This window comes from Trachurus japonicus, chromosome 4 (genome assembly GCF_045865225.1).
Source record: "Trachurus japonicus isolate A0001 chromosome 4, Traja_1.0".
In the NCBI taxonomy this organism is placed as follows: domain Eukaryota; kingdom Metazoa; phylum Chordata; class Actinopteri; order Carangiformes; family Carangidae; genus Trachurus; species Trachurus japonicus.
The window spans coordinates 26,969,629-26,986,850 of record NC_140910.1 but is presented as its reverse complement, the minus strand read 5'-3'; the positions used below and the strand labels follow the sequence as shown (position 1 = coordinate 26,986,850).

The 17,222-nt window shown below is 38.8% G+C and overlaps 1 protein-coding gene across 4 annotated transcripts in view; it reads right to left on the bottom strand.

Moving 5' to 3' along the window:
* The window catches only part of pik3ca (phosphatidylinositol-4,5-bisphosphate 3-kinase, catalytic subunit alpha), a 29,569-nt gene that overhangs the window by 11,732 nt on the left and 615 nt on the right, over window positions 1-17,222 (bottom strand). For 2 of the 4 annotated variants that reach the window (XM_085775030.1, XM_085775033.1), the window contains exons 2-13: window positions 16,196-16,284; window positions 10,862-10,961; window positions 10,209-10,377; window positions 9,989-10,115; window positions 9,387-9,596; window positions 8,830-8,924; window positions 8,532-8,687; window positions 6,665-6,910; window positions 5,770-5,855; window positions 4,812-4,917; window positions 1,865-2,017; window positions 1,600-1,734 (exon numbers count right to left, since the gene is read on the bottom strand). In XM_085775030.1, the coding sequence (XP_085631156.1) occupies window positions 1,600-1,734; window positions 1,865-2,017; window positions 4,812-4,917; window positions 5,770-5,855; window positions 6,665-6,910; window positions 8,532-8,687; window positions 8,830-8,924; window positions 9,387-9,596; window positions 9,989-10,115; window positions 10,209-10,377; window positions 10,862-10,917 (1,539 nt within the window). In that variant the 5' untranslated portion in view covers window positions 10,918-10,961; window positions 16,196-16,284. The remainder of the gene's footprint in view (window positions 1-1,599; window positions 1,735-1,864; window positions 2,018-4,811; window positions 4,918-5,769; window positions 5,856-6,664; window positions 6,911-8,531; window positions 8,688-8,829; window positions 8,925-9,386; window positions 9,597-9,988; window positions 10,116-10,208; window positions 10,378-10,861; window positions 10,962-16,195; window positions 16,285-17,222) is intronic. The other 2 variants (XM_085775031.1, XM_085775032.1) reach the window with 2 other exon arrangements.

Sequence of the window (17,222 nt, the reverse complement as noted above, 5' to 3'; positions counted from 1 at the left end):
TTTTCCTCATACTGAGTTATTTTCCATATTGCAGCTTCTGGTGCTCTGTGAAATTCACTATAATGTCATTTTCTTTCTTTTAAATGATTTAAAATAAATGATTTCAATGATGAATTTCATTTGTTTTCTGGCTACATATTCTGCAAAACTATTTTTCATGCGTTTCCTGAGAGAAAAAGACAAATAAATCAGTTTCACAGCATTTGCTTCACAATAATGTTTTACATATCTCTCTCTTTGCTGTGAGACAATTCAGACAAGCAAGAAATCTGATTATGCACTGGGCTCATAAATATAACGCTGACCAGGAATAACTAATCAGGTTTTTATGACCACATCATCATTTAATTTAAAAAATGAGTGATGGGTAACGGCAAAGAAGGTGTAAAAATTACAGAATACTTGTTGTTCAGTTTGATAAAGCCAAAAATGATCCATTACCACGTCTGAATGAGCCGTAAATGTGTATTTATCCTTGTAAAGCACAACACTCCTAACTCTATTATAAATGTGGCAGCAGAATAACAGCAGTGCTTCTTCTGAATCGCTTCCAACTGATGTTAAAACCGTGACAGAGCTGTGACAGAGCTGGAGCCGAGCCCTCACATCCTGAATGTGAACCTCTCCCTAAAGGCTGCATCACTTTGAGAAGCTAAAAGCACTAAAATCTGTGGTAAAGCTCATCTGTTCCTGCCACAATCAGCCTCCTTAACAGAACCAAGTCTGACTTCTGACTGTATAAATATGATTATGTAGATTTGAATTAAACAATTTCCTGCTTAAGAATAAATGGGATGATATTACTGTATTCTTATCACATCTGATGCACACATCATGAATAACTTAACACGTTGTCTGACACTGTTCACACACACACACACACACACACACACACACACACACACACACACACACACACACACACACACACACACACGCACACATACACATACACAGCCACATGTCACATTATCACAGCAGAAGTCATGGCTCTCATATCACACATCATCTCATCTAGAAATCTGATAAGACAGATCATGAATAACTGAACACAGGAACTTACAGTGGCACTGTTGTGTCACACCAACATGTTAGTCAGGGCCAACTCAATGAAGAAGGTGCATGTCAACAATGAGTTTACAACTGGAAATCAATCTTGCGGATCAAATTATTTATGAATGTGAATATTTTTAATTTATAAGATTGAAAATAAACTGGAAAGAGTCATAAAAGCCCATAATGGTTCATGCTTCCACTCTTTGATTACTACTACTGCTACTTGGTGCATATTTGAATTGTTATTTTCAAAATTAATCAGCTTTTTCAGTGAGAATATGGATGTAAAGATGTATTTAATCGTGATTTTTAATGCTGGTACTTCATAACATGACTTCATTTCCACATGTCTATCAACTGTGTTTAATTCATTTGGTTATTTAAAGCTGCAGACCTCACACCAGTTACTGTAGGTGAAAACAAATGTTTTTAAGTAAGTAAGGTGAAGTGAGGTGTGCATGTTTACATGTACTGTAATTAACTACGTATTTAAAAAGCTTTAGCAGATGAACTCTAGTTAGGAGTGGGTAAGCAGGTTGTTACCTGTCCAGAGAGGTTGTAGTTGAACCCCAGTTCCCTGGAGATGGTCCAGTTTGCATGATCCTCTACTGCATTCATATCTGGGTATTTGACCTGACTGCTAAAGTGGTCAAACTCCAGCTCCAAACATGGTGTTTCCTAGACAACAGGGATCAGAAGAAAGTGATGAAACAGTGTAAATTAAAGTATCTCATAAAACAGTCCAGACGGAAAACCTGTTACTTTCTCATGCTTTATTTCAAGTAGGTCGGAAGCTGAATATGAATACCTTATTTGGGTTGGATCCAGTGACTCCTATGGCGTTGAGGAGGTCTTCAAGGCCGTGAGGGACTGGCCAGAGGTTCAGAGCCAGCTTGTTAGCCACGAGCGTGTGAGTGTAGTCAAACAAGTTGACATTACCCCAAGCTAATGGACAGTGCTCCTAAAAAGAGAGAGAAAAGGGGAATCAAAGAGGCATTGAACACCAATGTATTATGGGACTCGCAGAGGTAAAACATGAGGGGTCTTAAAAGGATAGTTTAACATTTTTTTTTCACAATTCTCCTATTGCCATAATCCCTATAGTCATAGCAGTAGGTTCGCTACCTTTAATTATACACAATCCAACAACTCCAAAATGCTCTGGTGGACAAGTTGTGACCTGCACATTCACCATGTTATGAAATATTAATGTAACATTATGAGACAGAGTTGTTTTCAAGGCAAATGCGTAGCCGGAACTACATCCCAGATACGGCTGCTGGGCGGAGTGATTTCAAAAGCGCAAGTAGTATTTGCTTCATGTGTCGTAATGTTACATAATTATACATGATTATTTCATAGTGTGGTGAATGTACAGGTCACAACTTCTCCACGAGAGTGTTTTGGAGTTGTTGGATTGTGTATGTGATGAGTTTGATGAGGGACAGGGGACCTGTACCGTTCACCTCCATTGTGTTCACTGAGCAACTCACGTCTCTGCCCCACGGATCTCAAAACAACATGCATCCGATAATTAAAGGTAATGAACCTACTGCTATGACTATAGGGATTATGGTGATTGGAGGATTTGCCAAAATGTTGAACTATCCCTTTAAGGTCTGAAGAGAGTTAAGATTTCCTTCTACTACGGGCAGATTAAAAGCACTGACTCAGATTAAAGTCCATATCAATTATAACATAATACACGACACTGAGACCATTTAAAATAAATTAAGAAGGCTCCAGCCAAGTGAAAGCACAGACAAGATTTCCACAGGTGGGCAATCTGTGCAGTCCAGTCACACCACACCACAGTCAGAGGAAGAAGATTTGTTCAACTGACCATCGATGTCAATTAATGTGAATGTTTTGTTTTATGGTAGTCAATATAAGAGAGAAAATAGTTCAATTAAACACTCAGCTGGGCCTCTGAATGTTAGTAGAGTAAAACGTTATGTATAAAACAATGTTAATAAACTTTCTGAACATATGGGCTGCTGCTCATGAACATGCATTACAGTTTCATCCTGAGATATAATAAACGTTTTCAAACAATGTACTTTAACTGCTCCATTTCAAAGAGCGACAATATCAGTCTTCACAAAGGCTGCAGAAATGTTTAAGATAAGATCTGGTTCTTCAGAGTGAGTCTTCACTAAGGGGCAGCGATGGAACAAGGTGAGCTTGACAGAGTTACACGCAGACGGCCAGTCACAACGCACCTATTTATAGTAAGTGCTGGAACAAAGAGCTGCCGTAGAGAAGTGTTTATCTTTAATTCAGGCGGCGCATGAAAGAGCATCCGCTAACCCGACCCGAACCTAGTGTGGCGCAGCAGGGGACACGACTCACCCCGGGTGTCTGTTACAATATCCATGTCTGGCATTCATTGATACACTCACACACTCTCACACACACCTCGCCGTCTTCTAGCTTTTCCACCAGACTGAAGAGAAAGATGCAAGAAGAATTGATCGGCGTGGGTGTCTGTTACGAGTATGAGACACACTGGAAGAGTTTTACACTTTGTAGTTTCTAACCTCAGAGAGGAAAATGCACACACGCCTTGAAACAAAGTACTGAGTGCTTATGAGATGGACTAGTGGTTTTTTTCTGGTTGTGTTCTTTTATTTTTTGGACTGTATGAATGTCTGGTGTATTCATTTTGATTATTTTGTTCCTCTTTTGACCAAATGAGTTGATTTGTTTACTTAGACAGATAACATGGACTGATGGCTGTAATTGAACTTTTATTTTCTATTAGTATTATATGAATGAATTATCTGTAATTATCTGTAACTTCAGTTTGATATTATTAATTATATGAATATGAATAGGGGAAGGACTAGAAAAGCTTTCAACTTCTTCTTGCCCCTTTTGAACATGACAGGTATCTTCTTTTGAGATGATGATTCTTAACATGTGTTGATTATGATACAGAGGATTGTGGTTTATTGTTTCTTTATTTTTATTTTTTTATCTTAGCATTGCTTCTATGCTTTTAATTATTAATATTATCATTTTATTCTTGACATGTCCAATACAATTGATTGATTCATACAACACAAATGATTATTGGATGATACCAAAACAGTATTAAAGTTTCTTTTTCATATATTTTTTAAATCTTTATATTAAATGTACTAATTTGCTAACTTATCAGTCGTAATTCTGATTTTGCGCCATCCAGGCGTTGTGTTTTTCAGCTGTCAGATACTTTGATGCGAGTCTGATGGAGAACAATTAGCCTCATTCACAACATGCCCACAGTGCCAATTTACCCAAGCGATATTCTCACATGAATGGAAAAGTCCCTTCTGCTGATCGAGTTTCTGCTGATGTTTTCTGCCATCGCAGTGCCCATGGCTGATTAGTAATTAAACAGAGCCAAAAGACGATACCACTGCTCCAACTTACTGTGGACACATACACTCACACACAGTGCAGGTTCATTTGCCAACACACACACACACATTCACTGGAGGCACCGATACATATACGTACATCCCCCCAGGATGGGTGAGCATGCCATCATTTTGACACATGAAGGTCATCTGTTCTCTGCTATCTTTAGGGTGTGACAACTGTCTGCCTATCTGTTATACTGTCTGTGTGACATATGCAGGTATTGGATTTGTATGATCACACCATTTGTTTCCTTTGGCTAAAATGATGAGTTTATACTTAGTTTGTTGTTTGTTGTTCCCGGCTACAGATTGTTTTTGTGTGATTCCCTGCACTGCTCTCCGTCCTACCTCCTTGGCTCCCTTCCTGCCCTTGACAGAGCAAATGGAGAGGCAGAGTCTGGCGGCGCGGGGGATGTCTGGGATGTACATATCGTAGGTGAGCCACTCATTCCACCTGCAGGGTTGGAATAACGAACAGAAAAAAAGATAAATAAAACGACAAAAATATTTTAATCTGTAGACATAAAGTTCAAAGTACTACCTCTAACAATGGACCTAAAGTAAGAGCTTTTCTAACCAAACTGCTGATAACGAGTTGATACTTCTACGTAGCACACAACATTTATTCACGCATAAGGCTGTGGGGAAAAAACAACAACAGCCATATATGTTCCCCCAGGTACTGTCTATGTCTGGGTGGCATTTCTGTCAGGTGAGGGCCAAGACTAGGGTTTAACAGTAATGTGATACGGCAGTTTAGTGTTACCAGCCAGCACTAAACTGTTTATCCTGCTTTACTGCTCAAAGTAAATTAGCAGATTAGTAGATGGTCTAAAAGGAGAATTCTGGTGAAAGTTTTCTAACTACATTGAGGAAAGATCTCTATATATAAAGTTATTGTTGTTATTATTAAAGGGATAGTTCAACATTTTGGCAAATTGGTCCATTGCCATAATCCCTATAGTTTTAGGAGTAGGTTGGTTACCTTGAAATTGTCGGTGCAAGCTATTTTTAGAATGGCGGAGCAGAGCCGCGAGCTGCTCAGAGCTATGCTACGGAGGCTAATGGGATTTCTTGGTTTCCCTCATCAAACTCATCAAATACACAATCCAACAACTCCAAAACGCTCTGGTGGACAAGTTGTGACCTGCACATTCACCACGCTATGAGATAATAACAGAACGTTATGAGACAGAGTTGTTTTTGGATTATGGCAATGGGCCAATTTACCAAAATGTTAAAATATCCCTTTAAGAAGTCTTGCATTTAAGGGCTACAGTCATGAATGAACATGTTAACATTTTACCTGGGGTTGGAGCAGGGTACCCTCTGTGTGTTGACATTGTCACACATCTGTTCACCTCCATGGTAAATGCCGGTCCTCACATAAATCTACAAGCAGACAGAAAGAAGAAGCAACTTTGACCGAGGAGAAGATTTAAGGGAAGAACAAACAGCAGCAACCATAATCAAAAAAAAAAGAAAAGTCATATGACTGTATGGATTATTGTCCTGTAACAAGCTGTCGAGCTCAGCTGTCATTACACATCAAGGTTAGCTACCAGGCATTACTTTTCCCCCTGGTGAAGGTCTGTGTTCACATCAGACTTGGACAATGACAGTTTGTTTCCACAGGATGTGAGGGAGTGGGAAGGTGGGACACTCTGCACCACTGGAACAACCGTCACTTTATCCAGCTCCAAAACAAATCTAAATTTAAAGTCCTCAATTCTTCAAGTCCTTCAAGTCATCATTCTTATTCAACCAATTCTGGCGTATTCCCACCAGTGTTAAGTGTTCACTAAGATGTTGGACTCATGATTCTTGTTTAGGAGGTTTGTTTGATTTGACTGATGAGCCCAAGCTCAGTTAAAGTGGGTACGGAAAGTATTCATCCCCCCTTCAATTATTTGTTATTTGTTATTTTGCAGCTTATGTTAAAATCATTTTTTCCTTCCTACTCTACACTCATCAACCTATCATGACAGCACAAACCCAGAACTTTAGACTGTGTCGAATTAAATAGTTTGGACATGATTTGGAAAGGTACACACCTGAGTGTAGATTGATGAGAAAAATGTTTTTATTTTATTTTTTATTTTAGCATAAAGCTGCAAAATAACAAATAGTGAAAAACTGAAGGGGGTATGAATACTTTCCGCACCAACTGTATATTCCCTGTAAACACTGGACATTCCCACCTTGTCTATGTCCCGTATATTGACGTTAACATAGGTGGCACAGAGGACCCGTATCCGCAGAGTGCCGTTGATGGTCCACAGCGACTTGGCAGCTGCCTCGCCGTTCATATAGGACGTTGCCGTGGAGATACGTCGAGAGTAGGACGGCATCACAAAGTTGTCTGTAGGCAACTGGGTGTACAGGCTGTCCTTGGCCATTAGCATCAGGTTAGGCATCCTGCCCAGCATGATGCAACTACGGATATACTAGAGGGACAGACAAGAGGGAGAGGGAGAGGGGGAGAGACACAGAGTTAGAACGAGTGCATGCGGAGCTGATAGAGTTACACCCTGCGTAAGTCTTGCCAGTGATGTCAACTGGTCATTTTCTAGGAGCTGACTGTGGAGGAAAGAGTGACACCGTGAGCATCTTTTACTTTGATGTGGCTCGGAGGGAATTTCTCCAGGTTCAGAGCTCAAGCTCACAGCGCTGTGACAGGGGACGAGGTTCCAGTGTTTTAATGAGAGCCAGTGGAGCTGAAACATGTCTGGGCTGGGAGCCTGAAAGGTTTCTTCCACATACACGCAAAAAAAAATCCCAGCTACACCTGATAAATATCTTTTTTCTTTCTTTCTTTCTTTCTTTCTTTGTTCGGTCCAAGGTAATTTATGACTTTTCCCAAATAAACATACCAAAACACAATACTTTCCTATTCCATGGTTGGAAAGGAGCAGGGAGAAGATACGTATCTCTTTAATTTCCTGCCCCTCACTCAATTTATAATTGTACTGAAATAATCTGTCAGTCACTGAGCAACAGTTTTACAGTGAAAAAAAGAAAACAAACAGAAACATAACAAACAAAGATTCAATCTGACACTTTCGCACTAATAGAGTTTGTGAGTTATCAACAACTTGTGTCATAAGTTCTTATTGTTATTTCTTTTAGCATTTTCTTGAATTGGAGCATGTTTGTAGGTCTTAAGATCATTACACTGAGAATTTCACAGTTTGACTCCAACAACCCCAACTTTTAACTTTTTGTCTATGAACATTTCTCATCTGATAAGAACAACAGGAGGGAAAAATATGAAGTCATGGGACGATCAATAGGTCAGTGCAACGTTGCCTGATTTAAAAAAGACATATCATGTTACATACAAATCTTCTGGATATGTCTCACTGGAAAAATAAAACACAATTTTCCCCATCGAGGCGTATGGAGTTAGTTATCTGTTCTATAAGTATTATACAATATTGATGGAGTGGAGCAGTAAGAGTGAAGGCTTTTTTCTTTTCTTGCTCCCAACATAATCTTTCAAAGATAGTGTAGATATCATCTATGTTTACTCCATCAGAAATGTGTCTGAGCGATGTGAGTGTTATATTGATATTAGAACCCAAGGTTTTTTTTAGATTGTTGCTACAGCCTGATGGAAGAACAAGTCATCAAGGATCAACAATCATTTCTCCACTTTCCCTCCAGCAGGATTAGCCGAGCAGCAGTTTGTTTAGACGTCTGTTCGGGAGTGATAAAAATAAGCGAATCAATAGAAGTCTCTCCAGGTTCGGGTTGTTGGTGGAGGACGACGACGACTGTATTTCACAAACATGCGTGTCCAGCCAAACGTCCTGCTCTTTTTTCCCTCCACATTTCACATCTGTAGTGTTTATATTCACTGATGTGATGCTGTGGTACAATTTCCTTATCTCTCATAAGCAGTGTTTCCCAACTTGTAAACATCAATGATAATATGAACAATTGGCAGGATTAAATATACAGATTGCTTTTCTTTTGTTTCTGATCAGGTATGATTTAGTATTGGAGGTCTTTATTTCCACTGATCTGATGCTTTGATACTTGAACATTTGCTCTCCAGTCTCTTACCTTGTACTGACTGATGGGGTACTTTTCCAGCAGGTACTCATCACAGCCACAGACCTTGAGGATGTATTTACCCTGGTATTCCTGAACACACATCTTCAGCTGCTCTGGGGACAGCAGCATGCTGCGTGTCTTCTTACGAATGGCCTCTGCGATCACCTTTAGCACACAGACACAAAGAGGATGCGAAGAAGGCACCATTCATTACTGGCTTGTTTCCTGTCTCTTTTCCTTCTTGCTGATAAATGAACAGCTTTAAAAATGACTGATTAACTGTCGTTTCACTTCACGTTCACCCCACCTGCTCCGGCACACAGTCATGATTGATCTTCAGTGTATACTTTTGTTTGTCATTGTTCGGGGAAACAATCACCCAAATCACGACAATAATCTGACCTGTGAAAAGAAACAGACAGACGAAACAGTCGGACAATTGATCAATAATTCAGATTTCACTCGGACAGCAACAAAGGAACAAAACCCGCCATTAATTATTCAGAGGAATGAGTCTATTGTATTGAATCTTGTGCTTTCATTTTTATTGTTTCACTACAATAGCATCACACTAGCAGCATTTCAATCAATGCATCCATTGCCATGCTCATTAGTACAGTTCCTATGCATTGTAAGGCTGGGCCAGTGGTTATTAAGTATTGATGGGAGGCTAAAATGTTCACTGGTTTCCCCTCTGATCATCCTGTTGTTTTAAGGTGCTTTTCTTTTTTTTAAATAATTGCCACAAAAATAAAAATTATGGGTTTGATTAGACGACCAAAACAAAGATTATTATTTCTGCCTTTAAAAACATCCTGTGATATTACCGTTACCTCAGTTCGGTCAATTTAAGCCGCCGCCTACCTTTGTCCAGTTTGCTATAGATGTGTTTGGGAAGTTCCTGTGTGGATTCAACGTTGGGTGGGTAAACATACAGCGCTCGACTGTGAGGCCCGCTGGCATCTCTCAGCTCCACAGAGTCTTTACAGACATTCAGGATGTTTCTCCTGAAGTCCTGAACCTCGGGGTCCTTCACAAGGTCAAACTCGCACACAGGCATACCAATGGCAAAACCTGACGGGACACAAAACAGAGCCGGAGTTGTCTTTGAGGCTTTGGGGGGAATTCAAACAAGATTGGTTCATTCACAGATAAAGTAAAATAATGTTTTACTCTGATATCTTTTTACATTCACAAAAATATATCGAACAGTAATCCAAAACAACTGAAGTAGCAATAGTGCATTTAATCTGCTTATTTTGGCTTTTTCACTTTTTTCACTATTATTTGCCTATAATCCATTTAATAAAAAACAGCAATTATTTAGACGAATTATAATGAAGGATCTAACAAAATTAAAGAATAATGCATTCGTTCCATAAATCAATCCATATTTTTGAACTAACCAAAGTAATAAAACAAAAACAAACCATGGCTACAACAAAACCAAGGGAGGAGCATCTCACCAATCTCTCTGTTGAGGATCTTTTCCTCTCTGTTGCCAACTGGTTCAATGACCTTGAGGAAAGGCTGGAAGAGTCGGAGATCACACAGCCTCCGAGTCTCATCGTAGAACTCTTCACGCTCTGCTTCCTGCATGCAGAATAATTAAAAAATAAATGAATAAACATATGTAAACCTTTTGTCATTCATACTTTCATTGGTGGAGTGGATACCTCATCATACCTGTGTAACACTGACAAAGATGTAGGACGTCTCCTCCTGTAGGAGGTGATGGAGGGGGTATTTGCGAGCCTCTTTGAACAGCTCGTGTTTGATGGTGATGAGCGTGGCCTCACGTAGACACTCCAGTGTCAGGATCATCCCATTGGGCAGCAGACAGTCCACCAGGATCCTGCAGACACACAACCGCCATTATTATTACACAATGTAAACATCACTCTCTGCTTTTCATTTACCAGGCTTTCACTGGACATTTTACATTGTGAATTATTTATTTATATTCAACAGACAATATACAGTAGATGGATAATAACAATAACAGCTCAATAGGTAATAACAATAAATACACGGGTATATGAATGTAGGAGATGATTTAATTGCAGTAACATGAAATTAAAGTGTGTCCAAGCAAATTTCCGTCAGTACGATAAATAGTAATGTTGTGATAGTTTCTATAAATTAAATTCAACCTTTATTTCCACACTGTACGGCCTACCCATGACACGATACATACAGTACGTTTAGTAAAGGGCCCATTCAATAATGTTATGTATTAATGTCAAATATATAATGAAAGTCTACTGAGTGGAAACACTTTAGCTTAAAATTGGTCTAAAATAAATAGTAGTGCATAGAGAGAATCCAGTGTGTTATACCTGGGAGGCATGAGGTGGATGCCCCATAGCTCCCCTGAGGACGGCCTGGGAGGCATCTTCTTCTCGGTCTCCCAGCTCAGTCACACAGTCAAGCTACAACCTGAAAGACAGCGACGTTTAAAAGCAACTTCCGACCCTCATAGTGTGAAACATTAAACAATAAAACAATAATAATAAAACAATAAAACCAATAAAGTTAGTGACACTAAATGCAAAGAAAAAGAAGAGTAGTATACTCAAAGCTTCTCTTCACACTTGTGTAAAATCTCAGAAAGTAGCAGTTGTTGAGTTGATTAATGGCCAGAACACAGTGCAGCTGACCTTTGGGATATAAAATGTCATTTTAATCCTGTCAGACATTTTGCGTGAAATCTTCTCATCATTAGCATCATCATGACTTTTTCACATAAGATGCTTCGTGGGGTCACAAGTGAATGTTTGTGCCAAATCTGAAGCAATTCCCTCGAGGCCTGACTGAGATGTAGCGTACAAGAGAGTGGGACAGATGGATGGATCGCCCCAAAGAGTAAACGCCTCAGGCCATCGCAACTGTTACCAGCACAGAGTCGTACCAGACATGTTAAGTCAACCAGGAGCAAGACGATGGTGTGTTTGTGTATGTGTGTGTCAAACTGAAATGGTTTACTTGTTTTTTTCAATCAGGTACAGCCTGTCATGTTTTATTTAGTGCAGATTTGACTCCAGACACACATCACTCATAAATGCACAGACATGCATGTTTGTCTCCAAGGTGAAATCAGTGTGAAACATCAAAGAAACCGTTTTACACCTCTATGTTGTTAAACATTAACTTTAATACTAGAATGAAAGTTACTGTACCGCTCCTGGACAATGAACTGAAGCTCACTCCCCTGGATCGTGTGCATTGATCCAAATGTCTGTCTTTGAGCGGCTGACATTTAGTTTGAGGCGTTGCCCGCCTCTCATGTGAAATGTTCTGTGACACTGTTTGCATACTGGCTTCAGTACAACTAAAAACCTGTCCCAGACGATCCGCCTCACATGCAAAACACCTCCATGTGTCCGTCTGTGCTGGTGGGAACTGTTGCTGCACCTGCACTCGCTGTAAACTACATGTTGCTATTGTCTCCTGTGTCCCCATCTGAAGCACTAACAGGGTTTTTTATCTGTCCTCGTCAGTCACAGAAATCACTGCTTTAATACCTACAACATCTATTGTATCTTCAATACCTGTGGTACTGTAGAAAAACAAGCACTAGCATTGTTTTCATAACTATGGTTCTGACTAGGGTCTGAAGTTTCAGCTCTTGTGACATACTGACAAGGTCAAATGTGGCATCCTTGACATGTTAAACTTTAATTTTGAGGCTAATTTTATAAAAGATTATAATTACACAATGAGCCAATTATTGTCAAATGAAATAGAAAAAATAATACTGTTTCTTTCCTTTCTTACTTCTTCTTGTTACTTCCCTGTGCTTTCACCAGTCAATATTAGCTCATCAGCTCATATTTACATTTACATACACTTTTTTTTTAAATTTTATTTTTTACATATGCACTGTTAGGCTACATTTTTTATTGGTTGCCATTGCACTCTCAGTGATAATAATTTATTACACTGGCTGCCATTAATACTGACGTCCTCCTTTAGTTATTTGCACTTAGTTTATTGTATTAAATTTTAAATCTATTCTATTGTTTTTAAATATTTCATTTTATATTCTTGTACTTTTATTTTTTTTATGCAATGACCAAAAGGTACATCAGAATTTCATTATTATTACTTGTAATTATGTGTGACAAATAAAGTAAACTTGAACCTATAATACATTTTAGGGGCATATTTTGTCTAATATTTTCTGTATATATTCATCTTTATGCACTTCAGATTCTCTACTCTTGGAGCAACTGCAATGTAACAACATAATTTCCCTCTGGAGATCAATAAAGTTTCTGATTCAACCCTCTGTCATCAAGCTCTGGGAAATCAGGGGTCTTTGGGGAAGTCAGTGACATTCAGGCAGATTTCTCAGGTCCAACACTCACAAAAACCAAACAACAGAGTGAGTCAACTGCTGTAACTGATTGTAACACAGCGATGGGAAACTATGTGTTTGTGTGGGCTTTAAGGAAATTACAACATTATGCCTGAAGTTAAGATGAAGTCAGCTAATAGCCACAGATCACGAAAAGAACAACTAAAACTGAGAAGAAAGGCAAGTATTGTATTGCTAAGTTAACATTCATCAAGCCGATAGCTATCTTCTGATGCACTCTGTCTGGTTTACATGGGCTATCTAGAGAACAATGGCTGGGCTGACTAAGTACAACAAGTTATTTAGAGCAGTAATACGCACTGTGAACAATAAGACAAAATACTTCCTCTCAAAAGCAACATTGTGCTGTTTTTTTTTAATCTTCTTTGTGTTTCCTCATTGGACTTGTGTTGTCTCCCTGCATAATGGAACTGTACTGACATGAAGCAATGGCTCAAAACATTACATGAGAGACCAAGTTCATCTGGTCATCACATACGTACACAGTGCTGTGAAATTTGCCCTCTTCCTGGTTGCTTACTTTTTTGCATATTTGTCACACTTAAATGTAGATGTAGATAACCCAAGTTTATATAAAATGCAGTTTTTAAATTATTATTTCATTTATTAAAGGGAAAACAAAAACCTACCTGGACCTGTGTGAAAAAGTAATTGCCTCCCTTGTTAAATCATGAACTAACTGTGATAAACCAATTTAGCAATTAAACTTGTAGCTAACACCTTTAAGTGTGACAAATATGCAAAAAAGTAAGAAATCATGAAGGGGCAAATACTTTTTCACAACACTGTATATGTCCAAGTTATCATGCCTTGGTTTTTAAATGCTTTGAAACCCCATTACTTATTACTTATTGTTTATACTGGGGGAATTCATTAACGAAGAGCATGAGGTTGTCGTGGCCAAGCAGGTGGAAGCCTTTACTATTCATATTAATCAGCTTGAGCACTCAAACGTGTAAAGGTGATTCCACCACTTAGCTTTTGTGCAGCTTTGCTTTCAGAACAATAAAATGACTCAAACTTCACATGATATTATCTTGTCTCACTTTTTCAACATGAATTTCACTTTCATATTCTCCTGCTCAAACTAACAGGAATCTAATAACCCAACAACATTTCCCACTTGATCCTAGATCATTGGGAGGAGTATTACAGGCCCGTGGCAGGATGTTCTCCTCCACCAACCTTTGGATATGTTTTCAGGGGGTTGGGTAACTGAGGGAGACATCACATGTTGTCTAGATGTTAGGTTAGATATGGCAACAGCTTTTAGATCTGCTTAAACAAACACTCCCGACATGAAATGGCAAATGAAGTTTGTTTATCAGGTGAGGAGCAGCCGGGGATCCCCCAGAGGGAGCCCCAATGAGCTGGAGGAAGCTGGGGGGGAAAGGACAATGTCTGGCCAGCTCTGCTTTTGCCCTGCTGCCAAAACAATCCTGACCGGGATAAGCATCCAGTTGCTGAATGGATGAAGGACTAAAACGAATCGCAAAAGATTGAGACAACAAGTTAGAGAGTGTAAACCCTCCGAATTTCTGACAATAATGCCCCCGGCTGATGGGAAAGCTGCCCGCCCCAGTTAAAGTTTAGAGTTAAAACTGAGAATAAAAAACACAGGAAAAACATTCTAAAAAAAAAAATCTTGCTTTGAATATGTACAAAAACAAGCTTAAAAAAGAAAACCCTGAGTTAGAACAAAACACCCATTGAGTAGTCCTGCGATCTGTGACCCTGATCAGGATGCAGCTAAGCACTTTAGGACAAAAGAGGAAGCTTCCTCACAACACAGGATGTGGGGAGTGGGAAAACACTGGCCTGGAGAGACAGGCTCGCTTTGAATACTGAAACACAACTGCACGATCAGTTGTGTCGGAAAAGCAATGGTTGTCTGGTTAGATCAGACACACGCTTGCTCTCTACGTGTTTGTGGTTGACAGGAGGCTGGTCAGTTGCACCACTACTACACAAAAAGATGTGGGGGGGGGGGTTTCAAGGCGAGCACTTGTGATTCATAATTACAGTAGTAGCAGTTTGTCCAAACAAAGAAAAGTTTCAAATCAAACTTCAAATCATAAAAATCAAAAGGCCACTGCTGCATCATGGGTTGTGGCGGTGTACGCATATTGGAAAAAAATATAATAATGTCCAAACAAATTCTAATTTCAGCAGAAAAAAACTAAGAAAATCCCAATGTGCGTCTCCCACTCTGGTAAAAAAAAAAAACATTTGCCCACCCAGGTGCATGCTGGTCCCCAACAAATAATAAACAGAATACTAGCAGAAATCTAATCATAATGAATTGATTCATAATAAGCAAATCTAATAACTAAACTAAATACTAAACTAACCAATACTAAATACTAGGGCTGGGTTTAAAAAATCAATTTTCCGATTCATATTGATCTTCATTTGAAAGATCCGATATCGATTCATAAAATCCTTAGATTGATCTTTTAATGGATGCCTGATTGCACTGTTTCACTGTTTACTTCTGGAGTGGGTCATGTTAAATAAATGTGCATTAATGTACAGTAACTGATTTTTTTGTCAATTTAAAGTAAACATGAATATTTTTAGGTTAGAGAGTTCCATCTTTGTACAATTTGCAACATTAGTTTTGTGAAAATCGCTTTCATAACCAAGCAAGTTGGTATTAAAACTGAAATATCTCTAAATGAATCAATATCAAATCGAATCTGGACCTTGTGAATCGGAGTCAAATCAATTAGGGATACCCAGACCTAGTAAATAAATACTAACAATAGCTCCAACAATTAATTTTCAATTTGGTTTCCTTCATTGAATTACAGCAGCTTTGTGATTTCAAGTGACAGTCACAGGAAATAATAATATATGCTATGATTAAATGTCTTTGCCTTTGGACAGAGAAGGGGGATATTGTGGGACAAGAGGAAGCTTCCTCACAACACAGGATGTGGGGAGAGTGGGAAAACACTGGCCTGGAGAGACAGGCTCGCTTTGAATACTGAAACACAACTGCACGATGAGTTGTGTCAGAAAAGCAATGGTTGTCTGGTTAGATCAGACACACGCTTACGTAGTCTCTACAGTACATCACACTTGGTGTTTGTGGTTGACAGGAGGCTGGTCAGCTGCATCACTACTACACTAAGATGTGGTTTCAAGGCGAGCACTTGTGAAGCACAACTACTTTTCAATTTTGGTTTCCTTCATTGAATTACAGCAGCTTTGTGATTTCAGGTGACAGTCAAGATATAATTAAATGTCTTTGCCTTTTGGGACAGAGAAGGGAGATATTGTAGGGGACATACCTAAGAGAGAAGAAGTCCTCTTATTTTGACGGTGGGACTCTTCTTCCGCCAGTCATCGTTCAATCAATCCATCTTCACACTGTCACTGAAATGAAATATGACACAGGAGGAGGAGATGAAATTAAAAACACACACAACTTGTGATGGTTTGGATAGCGTCATCTGCCAGGATCACACTGAGGAACTGGAACTCACCCACACAACCAACAATGGGAGAGTGGAAACTGGAAACTCTTCATGACTGAGACAGCAACATATGAAGTTGTGCCCAGCTCAACATCAGGATGTTGGAATAACTTTATGAGTCACCTTACTGCAAAGTAGTCGCCTGTATTATTATTATTCATTCATTTCATTATTACTATTCTTTTATCTGTATCCCTAACTTATTTTTCCATGAACACTTGTCACTTCTCATGTTGTTGTCTGACCTTAGCCTTTGTATCTTCTGTATGTTGTACCATTTGAGTTGCTTTTGTCTTCTACTTTTTTTTTTACTGAGTTTATAAATAAAAATGTAGATTACAAAAAATAAACCCAACACTGAGAGAGTGGAAACTCTTAATGACTGAGACAGCAGCATCAAAAGTTATGCTAACTAGGATAAGGGGCAAAAGGCTGGCTTACTGCTGTGGCTTATTATTATGAATAAACATTTAAATTACAAAAAAAACTAATGGCTGAGAGAGTGTACAGAATAAAAACAGGAAGTAACAGTGAACTGTCACCAGGGATATGGGTTGTTGTGGTTACTTACAAACATGAAGTGTTGTACCTGTGTTCCTAAATGAGAAATGCTCTGACATTAAGTTTGCTTTAGTGTTGTTGTGTTTTGAGATTATTATTTTTTCTTTTCTTTCTTTTTTAAACATCAAGGCCACTGTACTTTCTAACTCTGAGCAAAAATGAATTAAAACATTTATGTAAAGATAATTTGAGTCACCTCACTGCTAAGTAATCGTCTGTAGCCTACTACTATTATTATCAATAATAATAATCAAAATTAAATTATATATATATAAA